Below are 12929 nucleotides of genomic sequence, written 5' to 3'. Positions count from 1 at the left end.
GTGCAGAAGGACTTTTTCACTTGACTGCTGGAATAATAAGTGTTGGTTCCCATGTGACTGATGCCGCAGCATTAGCAGTGTCAGTCAGAGAGATGGCCACGTGCATGGCTCATCCCATCGAGTATCTGGCTCTATGATATTGTGGAACCATTGATCTGAGACTAGGAAAGAAAAGAAGGGGCTCTGTATTTTGAAGAGGACATAAATCTGAAAGTGTTGATAACTTCACAGTGTGGTGGCCTACAGTTTTTCCTTAGCCACATAAACCATTCTCAGAAACCTCAGATACAAGCAATCAAAGTGGAGATGCTATTTTTGAAGTGAAGGGCCAGGAGGCAAGAGGGCTGGAAACCTGAGCACTGGACTCCTTCTTCTCACCCCCTGCAACGGCTGCTATGGCACTGATACGCAACCCCTGGATCTCCACTCATTCACCATGAAAAATCTCTGCTCTACAGAAATCCTTAAACAGTTGACTTTAATCTCTGTAGATCTAAATTAAAGATTATGTCACTAATCATCCTGAAACCTCCAATCCAAGGCCCCACATGTATTTTATCTACCCCTAGTCTCTTCTGTAGGGCATCCCAGGGAAAAATGTTGGGTTTTCCTTTATCTTGCCAATGCAGTTGGGGTGAACTTTCTTTTTCTGTTTCCTCCTTCCTCTTCCCTCCTCCCTCTGCAGTTTCTTAGCAAGGTTGGGCTGTTCATCATGTCTGGACTATTTCACGACCCAGGGGCTGACCACCATCTATCAGATTGAGCATTACTCCATGGATGTAAGTAACTGTTAGACTTTTCTCTTGAGTTTTATTTCTTAATTTCCTCCCTCTGGTGACATCCACCTTGTAATTGAATCCCCTCTGTTTTTGTCTATCCACAATCCTCAATTTTGATGAAACCCATCACCGTATTAGAAAGATCCCCAGACCTCCACCTCTACATTTGAGAAGCTCAGGACTCAGCCATCCTCAGCTTGTCTGATCAGTCAGCAGTCTTCTATTATGTGCATACTATGTGCAGAGTAGGAGAAAGATCTGATTCCCACTTTCAAGGAATATATGATCTCTGAAGGGTTCAGAGGACTTTCTGGAAGTTCTCATTAATTTGTGTAAGATCCCAGGGAGGGGAGCAGGAAGCTGGTGATGTTATTCTCACTTTAAAACATGGGGGGACAACAGTATAGTCATTTGGCTGGATTAGTTGATGTCAGAACCAGGAATAGAACACTGAGGTGTAAGTTTCTAGCCTTTCACCCTATTAACTGAACTTTTCTGTCTTTCCTTAAAATAGGACATGATAGGGGATTGAGCTGTGTCTCTCAATAAGAACCATATGTTTGTTCATGATCAAATCTACCAGAATAGGGTCCAGGCATCCCTGACCACTGGGAAAGATCACTGGTTATGAGTTCAAGTCCTAGTCATTCTTTTTAGTGGTGATAAGAACATGGTGTAATCACTTTGCTTCTCTGGGTCTCAGTTAATCAAATTGGGTTCATAATCACTGCCTTCTGGCTTTGATAGCCTTTAGAGCAACCTAGATGGGAGGGAACTTATTCTTGCTTCTACAGTCCCTCTTGAACTACTGCTCACGTGGGTGGGAGCTCATTTCATTCTGGTTTACAGCAATCTGGTTTTACTCCCAGGCTACGCTATATGCTGCTCTGTTTGGGGTCCACTCTCCTCCCTTCTAGCTTCCAGAGGGCCCTTGGGCTGGTGGAAGAAGATATTCTCTGCCTCTGCTGCTGCTTCTGTAGTTGAGACCTTTTTTTGCCCCCTCCTTGAGCACCGAAGCCAGAGAGAGCCCTGCAGTGTAAGAACACCCCTGCCCTGTGGTAATGAGTATGCTGCCCTGCCCCTATGCCCGCCCTTCTTCACCCCTCAACCACCCCTGGCTGCTGCTCCCTAATGGAAGAAATTACAAGTAAAAGCCACAAAGAAAGCTTTAGGAGTACGTTCCAACAGGTTTCCAAGAACTTCACAATGATGCCCATCCATTGAAGGCAGTTTGACACAAGTCATTGTGTTGCGCTGTGTTTGAGAACCTTACATGATGGAACAGGAACTTTGTCCCTTCCTTATATTTTTAAAGTTTTGTCCTCTACTTACTCACTTGTCCCCAATGGGGGCTGTGTCAGGATGCCTCTTCGGTTGTTAGGATCCACCGATGTTCTCCGCAAGTCCATCTCTACTGGTATTAGTTAGGTCCTGGGCCAAGCTCTAGGCCACAGCTATCCCACCCATCAGGATAAGTTCAGATTTATCCAGAAAGTAATGCAGTTCAATGAAGCCTAGTTTACAAAGAGTTTTGGATTTATTTGGAGTTTCAGAAGCATACAGAGGTATGCTCACTTATCTATTTGTTGACTAACTTCTTTATAATATATTCTCCTGCTAGAATAGGAAATTAGAGTACTCATACTGCTCATTTCCAAATTAAGAAATATTGGGAGGCTATCTAATTTCTGCTTCCTCACTTCAGCTTCTTCCTGTTCATCACTGGAAATAGACACTTCCTTTTCAGCTTGTCTGTCAATACCAGTCTTAGTTACTTCACATACTTCCTAGAAAATAATATGGTTAAATTTCACTGTTTTTATAAGTATTCCCTCTAAGATGCAAGAATGGGTTAATCATGGTATAACATAGTAATAATACAGATGACAGATTTACATAGTATGTTTTATAATTTGCAATATACTTTCATATCCACATTTGCATATGAGTCCACATTATATGTTGACCTTAAAAGGAATTGTATCTGACTTTGTCAATGAGCAAACCGAGGCCAGTAGGAAATAAATGACTTGAGGGAGGTCTAGAGCTAGTCAGTGACAGAATAAGAACTTCTGCCAAGGTCTTCTGATGCCAAGCACAATGTTCTTTCTACCTACCACGCTGCTCCATACAAAAATGTCAACCATCACTAAAACAGACTAATGAAGAACTAATGCAGATAAACAGAGATGCTACCACAGTTAGTTAAGATCAATCATCTTTGTAATGCCTTCTGCCCCCATCCATAGAGTGTGGACACTTACTCTGTGTTTTGATACCCTGATTTATCCAAACACCAAAAGATCTTTCAACCATCAGGACAGTGACAGGTTCAGAGGCTGTCCTGAGTTCCCAGTTCATTCCCTTAATTATATAATTTTAGATTTATCAACCTCTCAACCTTCAGCTTTTCTGTCTATAAAATAGGCATAATAATACTGACCACAAATCTTAGCATTAAATAGGATGATGAATAAAAAATGATTCATTGAATGCCTGGCATGTCGAAAGTATTCAGTATCTGTTAGTAATCTTTTTTTTTTTTTCTATCTCCTCCTATGAGAAGTGGTAGCATTCTATTAATATCTTTCTTCTAGTGATTAGAGCCAGGTAGATTTGAGAGTTGCCAGATTCCTTTACCTGGTGTTTTTGTTTGGGGATTTTTGTTCTGTGATCTAAGTATTACCTCTATTTTACCAATGAGGAAACAGAAACCAATAGAGCTTATATATAATACTTTACAAGAAGAGATGACACCTCAAGGCTGTATCTTTGTGCTTAGTTATGTATATCTCAAAGATTCATAAAGAGCTGATTTTATTGTCGAATTTAGAAGTCAATAAATTCAGGTCAGTTAAAGCCAAGCATTGGGGAACCAAATGGTGTGAACTAAATGTCAGTTTGTCTCTTTGTCCTAATTCTCCTGGATTCACTTCCCTATTGCACAGGATTTGGCAAGTCTAAAAATACCTGAGCAATTCCGACATGTCATCTGGAAAGGCATCCTGGACCACCGGCAGCTCCACGACTTCTCCTCCCCTCCCCACCTCCTGCGGACCCCAAGTGGCGCCTCCACAGTCAGCGTGGGCTCCAGTGAGACCCGGGGTGAGCGCGTCATTGACGCCGTGCGCTTCACCCTCCGCCAGACCATCTCCTTCCCACCCCGAGATGAGTGGAATGATTTCAACTTTGACATGGATGCTCGGCGCAACAAGCAACAACGTATCAAAGAAGAGGGCGAGTGAGCTGGGCGTTGTGGTGCAGGCTCTTCCCATTTTCCCATCTGCCTACCCTCTATGCCCCCTTCCCCACAAGGCACTACTGCTTGACCAGCTAAGCCTTTTCCCTAGCTCCTCTCCTTCCTCTTTTCAGTCTGGTTTCTTAAGGGAAGGAGAAATAAGAGGCTACGTTTTACCTAATGTCTGACCTGGCGCCTGATTCTTTCTGGCTTTAAGCCTTCAGCTCCCTTGTTTGCAGGACCGAAATTGTCATGGCTATGCAGAAGTGAGCAAAAAAGCAGTGGGTGTCTCCTTAAGCGGCAGAGAGCTCTCATTGACTTTTATAAAGCATTTTCACCCTTATAGTCTAAGACTATACATATAAATATATAAATATACAGTATATATTTTTGGGTGGGGGCATCGAGTGTTGCTAATTTAAAGGAAAAAAATCGAGTTGCACTTATCACCTTTTTTTTTTTTCTCTAATTTACTTGCTTTGGATTGCTTATCTATAGGCCTTCTCTCAAAGTCAGCTATGAATGGTAGTAGGTATCTAGATCTTGATAGTTTTTGTGAGTGACAATGACATGTAGGTACCTTCAGTTCTTTTTGATGCTAAACACATGTTACATCCAACCTTTGCTTAGATCTATTTGTTATTATGTGGGTGAGACTGGATACCTATATATGCGATTCTCTATGTTGGTGTATTTTATGTTACTGATATCCCTACTACTGATGGTGTTTGCCTTTGGGGTGATATAGTTCAATTACAAGAAAAAGTCCATGTTTACACTATCACTCACCAGAGGAAAAGAAATATCCTCCCTTGCTTTTGGTTGGGATTGGGGAATGTGAATAGTGGTCAAAATCCTTAAAAAGTCATTGCAGCCAATTCAGTAGCACCTGACACCATGTGTCCTGGTATATCAACAATCTCATGTTTAATGCCAGACACACCTTAACTCTCAGTATTTATTGGCAAAGCATTAGCTGCCAGTACAAAAGCTTGAAAACTAAATTTCACAACTAGATTGATTAACTCAACTACACATTTGCTATCCTTGTTTAAGGTTAGCAAATTAAGGTTGATTTGATTGGGATGAATGCACCTGTCTAGTTCTTGCAGTCAACCTTTAATATGTAGTAAGAATATCCAGGAAAAACAGGAATCTTACAGACATTGCATCTCCTCTAAATAGTAAGAGATCTCAGTAAACCATGAATTGAAGCACTTGGAAGACTTTTTGAAACATAAATAGTATTATTTGGTAAATATTTCCTCCAGTGACCCTCACATTCTATAAAATTCTGCATATAAAGGCTTGTTGATCTTTCTCTCTTCAGGGTTTAAAATAGGGGTATTGATTTGGAAAATGTAAAATTATGAGATCAGTTTTCCTGTAGCGTCAGTTTTATCACTACATCACTTAACTTTTTGAATAATATTAGTTTCATTTAGTTTGAAAGTAACTGTGAGAGCCCAACTTCCCGTCCATCTCTCTTCTGGACTGTTCATGCGCATAAAAATATCCCAACAGATCAGAGGGTAAGCTTTCCATTGGAGATGTTGCTTGAATCGCATAAGCAGAGACTTGTCTTCAGATTAAAAAAAAAGTGTAAATGGAGATATTCCTATACATGTTTTAGAAACATACTTCATAGCAGATACTTTATTTTCAAACCACAAAACCAAGTATTTTGTATATATTGCTAATGAGCTCTAAAAGCCTACTGTGCATTTTGGTAAAGGGCTATCATTGCACGTAAGCATCCAATTTTATTTTAAAGTGCAAAAGGGCTAATGTGGCTCAAAAATATATAAGTTTCATCTGAAAAGTGTATATATATTTTGCGTGTGAAATTGCATACTTTGTATTTTATTATCTTTCTCTTCTTGGGATAGTGGGTTTTCCAGAACCACCATTGAGATTTTTTTTATTATTATTATTGTTTTTGTATTTTCATGGAAACATCATTTAATGAAACTACAATGTCAAATAAAAAAAAAAAACACCATTACTGTAAGATGGGGGGAAGGGAAAGTTGTTTTTTTATTTTTTTTTTTAATTTTGTATGTTAAAGAGAGTGAGTCCTTGATTTCAAAGTCTTATTGTGCATAAATGGTAATAAGCACTGCTAATATGTGGAACAAGCATGCAGGTTTGAAAGCCTATTAATGGGAAGAATGAAAGCCGCACCTTCGCAATGCTAGAAGGACAAATGGCTTCCTGGACTGTCCTGAGTGTTTGAATAAACATAGGGCATCTGAGCTGTCTCAGCACTATTCGGGTAGCACTAAGGACTCAAATTCCTGTACTATACATCATGAGTTTGGCATGAGCCAAAGTGAGGCACAACTTCTGGCCTCTCACATCCTGGTTGAAACCTAATGTTTTTTGAGTGTATGAGTAACTAGCATAAGGGGAGAAAGAATATTAAGGACAGAAAAGGGGGCATGGGCTTAATGGAGTTCTAATGTGGCCTCATAGTACAGTTGGCTGAAGAATGGACACATTTTTGTTTCAAGTTGATTAGAAATGGAAATGGAGAATAGAACTTTTCTTCATTAAATCCATTTACCTTTTGTTTTCTTGATACTCCCCTAAAATACAGTATGTGGGGTGTTGAATGTTTAAGGGTTGCATTTTTTTTTATTATTTTTATAATTGTGAAAAATTAAGTCAATGCCAAATGTTTTATATGCTTTATTAATGTTTTTGAAAGTTTTTTTCCTTATAGATGTGATGCTTTTTTTTTTTTTTTTAAGTTTCAGTTGCTTGTCTTTTGGAATTTGGGGCAATGGGCTTTGGATGAGCCAGAGGCAAATCCACAAGCCACTTATGTTTGCCAGGACATGCAATAAAAGTAAAAAATAAATAAAATTTGCATTGAGAAATGGTGTTGATGTATGCATCTGTCTGTCTGCCTACCTGTCTGGCCTTTGGGCTTATTTTTATTGAGGTAGAGGAAAAGATGCCAAGGATCCCCAAGAAACATTAGAGAGTTTCAAATATTGACACTTAACAAAAAATAAAAACCAGGAGGTGGCTCATGTGGTAAAGAGTTTGCTTGCCATGTAGGAGACTTGGGTTCAATCCCTGAGTCAGGAATCTCCCTTGGAGAAGGGAATGGTAACCCACTCCAGTATTCTTGCCTAGAGAATTCCATGGACAGAGGAGCCTGCTGGGTCATAGTCCATGGGGTTACAGAGTCTGACACAACTGAGTAATTCACACTACACTACTACACTTATATACCTGCCTTGGCACATAAGACACTAACAGATGTAAGATGTTATTTGATTGAGGTCAGAATGAGTTTGCTTTGGAACAGGGACTAGACTTCAGATATTCCTAATGTCTAATTTAGTGACCTTTCCATGGTGCTCAGCAAGAACTTCCTCTGGACTGCAGGCTGGGATGCAGATGGCCCTGGCTGTATGTGGGAACAGCATTGCGGTTGGTGGGCTATGGTCTGGGCATGCTTCCCTTTAAATTGTTAAATATCACCTTTTAGTTATATACATGATTCCACCAATAAAATATCTCCTATCAAAATGGTTTAATGGTTTTATTTTAAATAAGTTTGTCCATTTTTGGACAAATATTAGATGTCATGAAAAAAGTTTAACATCTTAGGTTTATAAACAGCTTTACAGAATAATATATATAATATACAATATTTATATACATATATTGTTTCCCTGGTGGCTCAGATGGTAAAGAATCCACCTGCAAAGTGGGAGACCTGTGTTCAATCCCTGGGTTTGGAAGATCCCTTGGAGGAGGGCATGGCAACCCACTCCAGTATTCCTGTCTGGAGAATCCCCATGGACAGAGCCGCCTGGCGGGCTACAGTCCATGGGGTCGCAAAGATGCCTGAGTGACTAAGCACACAATATTTTTCTATTTATAGATGTAATCACATTATGAATAGATGCATCCCTATAGGTAAGGCTGTTTCAGCTTAAATTAGGGGTACTGAAAGACTCCAATTCTTATTTCTTAAAATTCAAATTTTAGATCCCCTAAAATGTCAGGGTTAAGATAATGGCTGCCAGAAAAAGAAGAGCGAGCAGTGAACATGGTTAATCCTTAATATACTATTAAGGCACTTTGGACTCAGTTGTCATTTATTTCTTTGTTTGAGCAGTTCTAACCATTTGTATGGATTGGTACTCATGACTCTATTCTCTTTTAGAGGTCTTCTGAAATGCATAGAAAAAATTTAACACTTTTTTAAAAGAAGTTTAGGTTCATAACAAAATTGAGAGCAAAGTACAGAGATCCCCTTGGACTCCACAGATTGATGATTTATCAACCCCCCTCACCAGAGTGCTACGCCTGTTACTACTGAGGAAATGACATTGGTACATCTTTATTACCCAAAGTCTGCAGTTTACAGTAGAGTTCACTTTTGTGTAGTACAGCCTATGATGACGTGGCCACCATTATGACATAATAATATGTAGTTTCACCGCCCTAAAAGTCCCCTGTGTTTCACCTATTCATGTCTCCCTCCCCAAAACTCAAATAGCAACTTTTACTGTCCAGCAATTTTTTAAAAATTGTCTCCATAATTTTGCCTTTTTAAGAATGTCATGTAGCTAGAATCATACAGTGTATAGTCTTTTCCCAGTGGGCTTCTTTCACTTAGTAATATACATACATTTAAATTTCCTCCATGTCTTTATGACCTAATAGCTCATTTCATTTTAGCACTGAATAATATTCTATAGTCTGGACATGCCAGTTTATTTGTTCATTTCCTGTTGAAAGACATCTTGGTTGCTTTCAAATGTTGACAAATATGTATGAAGCTGCTATGGACACCTGAGTGCAAGTTTTCACGTGGACATAAGTTTTCAACTCCTTTGGGAAAATACCAAAGAGTGTGATCGCTGAATTGTATGATAAGAATATGTTTAATTTTATAAGAAACTGCCCAATTGTACTCCAAAGTGCTGTACCTTCTATCAGGAATGAATGACAGTTCCTGTTGTTTCATATCCTCACCAGCATTTGGTGTTATTAGTGTCCTGGATTTTGGCCATTCTAAAAGGTATATAGTGGTATCTCAGTGTTTTAATTCACACGTCCTTAATGACCTAAGTGGAGCATCTTTTCATACATTTGTTTTTCATTTCTCTGTGTGAGATGTCTATTAAGGTGTTTGGCTAATTTTTTCATCAGTCTGTTTGTTCTTTTAACTTTGAACTCTTAAGAATTCTGAAACTACTTTTTCAAAAAGAATAAACTGTGTATAGTGTAGTTATTGAACAGCTTGTTACACCCTTTCATAAATCTCAAGTGTAGTATGGAATATTAGTTATTTTTCCATATTTGATACACTGTCTGTTTTTATCATTCTAGAAATTACTTTATCCTAACATCAATTCAATGATCAAAAATGCAATGACCACAGTTTTTAAAAAGGAAAAATGGTGGAACTGTCCAACATGATGCTGTCTAATGTGGTACCTAATAGGTACTTACAATGCGGCTATTCAAAACTGAGAAGTACTATAAATGCAGGTGGCATATTATATTTCAGAGACTTAGAATAAAAGGTAAATAATATAAAATAGTTCACCAATCATTTTGATATAGATATGTGTTAAAAGATGCTACAGGTTATAAAGTCTACTACTAAAATTAATTTTACCTCTCTTTATATTGTATATGCCTATTAGAAAGCTTAAATTTATGTAATTATCCAGTTTTCTGGGGTTTCCCAGGTGGTACAGTGGTAAAGATAGTCTGCCAATGCAGGAGATGCAAGAGACAAGGGTTTGATCCCTGGGTCAGGAAGATTCCTTGGAGTAAGAAATGGCAACCCACTTCAGTACTCTTTCTTAGAAAATTTCATGGACAGAGGAGCCTGGCAGGCCACGGGGTCATAGAATTGGACACAACTGAGTGACTGAGCATGCACACACCAGTTTTCTCACTGTATCGCTCAAAACTGTTGCATCATCTTTCAAGAACATAGAATAATATGAGAGACATTGATCTTTGTAGTCTTTTAGTTTTCTTTATAAGAATTCAAAACTTTAAAAAATGTTCTCCCCATAATGTCAAAGAGATTAAAATTGAAAGTAAGATGTTTCAAAATGATTAAATCAGAAGATGACTAGAAAGAGACAATGCCACTTTAGACTCTAATGATAATAGTGAAATGAATTGTCTAAGTTAAATCTCAGACTGAGTCTTTGTGTGATGATATCATAGATGAAGTTTCTCATACAAAAGACACAATGGTTGAGCAATATGGTTCTAAGGATGGTAAAGGATATATGGTACTCTTATATAGTTAATTGTTAAACAGGCAAATTTCATTATGTAAATTTGGGAACAAGAACCTGACCATTCTAATTTCCTATAAGGACACGGGACAGTATTCTTTAGCTCTAATGATTATTGTAACCAAAATTTACCCAATTTGCTTCACAAGTGGAAAAATACTAAAGGTAGGTAGGTATCAAAGGTAAATTGGAAGACTCTAGATACTGTAGAAATTTAGTTCGTTGGATTGATCATTCTAATTGGTATTTATAAATGTGAAAATAAAAATATTTTGGAGCAAAGAATATGGTAATCCTCTCTTCAACAAAATAATAAGCCATCAAATGTTATAACTTTTTTAAAGTATTGTAAATTATGATGAAAATACAAGATGAACAATCTCTGATAAGTAATGATAGAATGCATCAAAGATGTGAAGCTTTCCGAGTGTCTCAGTGCTAAAGAATCCACTTGTTAATATAGGAGAGGCGTATATAATCCCTGGGTCAGAAAGATCCCCCTGGAGGAGGAAATGGCTACCCATTCCAGTATTCTTTCCTGGAGAACCCCATGGATAGGGGAGCCTGGAGGGCTACAGTCGATAGTTTCACAGAGTTGGACACGACTGAGCATGCACACATCAGAGATGTATTTGAAATCAGTATATATAGGATGGTTATGTCCCAGGTTGCAATGATAGTTTATGAGCAGTTAATTGCATTCAGAGGATATTTCTCATTTTGTGTATATGTACCCTCAAAAATCATAAAAACAAATAACAAAATTTTAGATTTACTATATTTAAATTCTTATTAGAATTTCTGATGATGTTTTTCCTTCTTTACTCTTCTATATTATATAAAATTAATAAAATATTTAAAAAAGAAACTAGATGCAGATAATAATAGATATTGACTTTTTCCCTGTTACACTGTTATTAGAATAACTTAACAACATGGAACACCAAAGACTTACTGTTGATCAAATATGCTTGAATTATCTAAGTTTGCATAGAACTTCTGAGTTCCAGGGACTTAATTTCTGTGTTTTAGTGTACCATTGAAAGTTTCTAGAAAGTAACCCAAGGATTCTAGTTGATATGCAAGACACTGCTGGCAGCAGAATAAAACTATGAAATGAAGAGTTGTACGTGTGTGGCGGAATATACATTGGAGCCTTCCTGACTCAGGAATCTTAAGACAGACACCCACAGACTAGCAGGAGACAGTATTCAGTCTCTTTTCAACAATTCTCTTTTCGCATTCCACAGTTCTCTTACTAGAGAGAACTGACAGTTCTCCAGTTCTTTCCACCTCCACCTTTGGCACGGTTCTCTTACTAGAGAAAATAGAGAGAAATTACTAGTAAACTGAACATAGGATACTTACAGCCTTGAGCATAGATTTCCTAACAGCTTCTTTGTAACTATGAAGGCCTTAGTGTTTATTATTATTTTTCTGAAATCAATTAACACTTTTTTTTTCCCAGTGCTTCGGGCTTATTCCAAAAAATGGTTATGCAGATGAATACATTTTCAGGGAAATACAAAGAAGCAGAGTGGAAAGACCACTGGACTGAAATCTGATGACTGTGGGCCCAATGCTTAATTGTCTGCACCTCAGTTTCAGCATCTTGAAATGAGGAGTGTGAACCTCTAACTTGTTCATATTTTAGTAACTTCCTTTAGGAGAGAGCTGAAAGATGGCATAAAACAGCTCTGTTAATACTGGTATGATTGCTTCCCTGGTGGCTTGGCAGTAAAGAATCTGCCTGCCAATGCAGGAGATACAATTTCAATCCCTGAATCAGGAAGATCCCCTGCAGAAGGTAATGGCTACCCACTCCAGTATTCTTGCCTGGGAAATCCCATGGACAGAGCAGCCTGACGAGCTACAGTCCACGGGGTTGCAAAACAGTCAGACATAGTGACTGAACAATACAGGTGTGAGGTTGTAGCTTTAAGACAAATTAGAGTCTGAAAACTCAAAAAATTTATATATATATGTAAATATTTTTTTTCAGATAAAAGTAGTTAATTAAAGTTGTGCTTTTAGGGTCATTGTTGGGTGTGTGCTTGAAATTTATGAGATTTGTAACTCCTCACACTAATCCTGAATCTATGTGCCAAGTGGGTGGCAAGTACTGGCAGGTAAATTTCTCTTTTGTGATTCTGATCAAAATTCTAAGCCTAAGACCTTGGAGGTACAGCATTTAGTAATTTAACTAAAAGTTAGAATGCTCTTGCTGTTTTTGTTCAGTCGCTAAGTCATATCTGACTTTTTGCTACACCATGGACTGCAGGCTACCAGGCTCCTGTGTCCATGGGTTTTTTTCCAGGCAAGAATACTGCAGTGGGTTGCCATTTCCTTCTCTATGGGATCTTCCTGGATCAGGGATCAAATCCATGTGTCTTGTACCTCCTGCATTGCAGACAGATTCTTTACCCTGAGCCACTTGGGAAGCCCAAATGTTAAATACAGAGTCAAATTTAGATGGGAAGAAATTTCTAGCAAAAAGATCTTGACTTAGAGAACATATAGTAAATGAAGACTTTTATGGCACTTTAATTCATCTGACATTTGTTCCATAATTTGGGGAGCACCACAATTTTATCTGTAAAAGAAGTTATGATAATTTTGAAT

General features: G+C 38.1%; 1 protein-coding gene across 3 annotated transcripts in view; it reads left to right on the top strand.

The window, feature by feature from the left end:
- Positions 1–7560, top strand: part of TP63 (tumor protein p63) — a 266039-nt gene extending 258479 nt beyond the window's left edge. For all 3 annotated transcript variants that reach the window (XM_020872827.2, XM_020872826.2, XM_020872829.2), the window contains 2 exons: positions 686–779; positions 3728–7560. In XM_020872827.2, the coding sequence (XP_020728486.1) occupies positions 686–779; positions 3728–4024 (391 nt within the window). In that variant the 3' untranslated portion in view covers positions 4025–7560. The remainder of the gene's footprint in view (positions 1–685; positions 780–3727) is intronic.
- Positions 7561–12929: the final 5369 nt, after the last annotated feature.

Source organism: Odocoileus virginianus, chromosome 4 (genome assembly GCF_023699985.2).
Source record: "Odocoileus virginianus isolate 20LAN1187 ecotype Illinois chromosome 4, Ovbor_1.2, whole genome shotgun sequence".
In the NCBI taxonomy this organism is placed as follows: Eukaryota; Metazoa; Chordata; class Mammalia; order Artiodactyla; family Cervidae; genus Odocoileus; species Odocoileus virginianus.
This window is presented reverse-complemented; position numbering and strand designations above follow the sequence as displayed.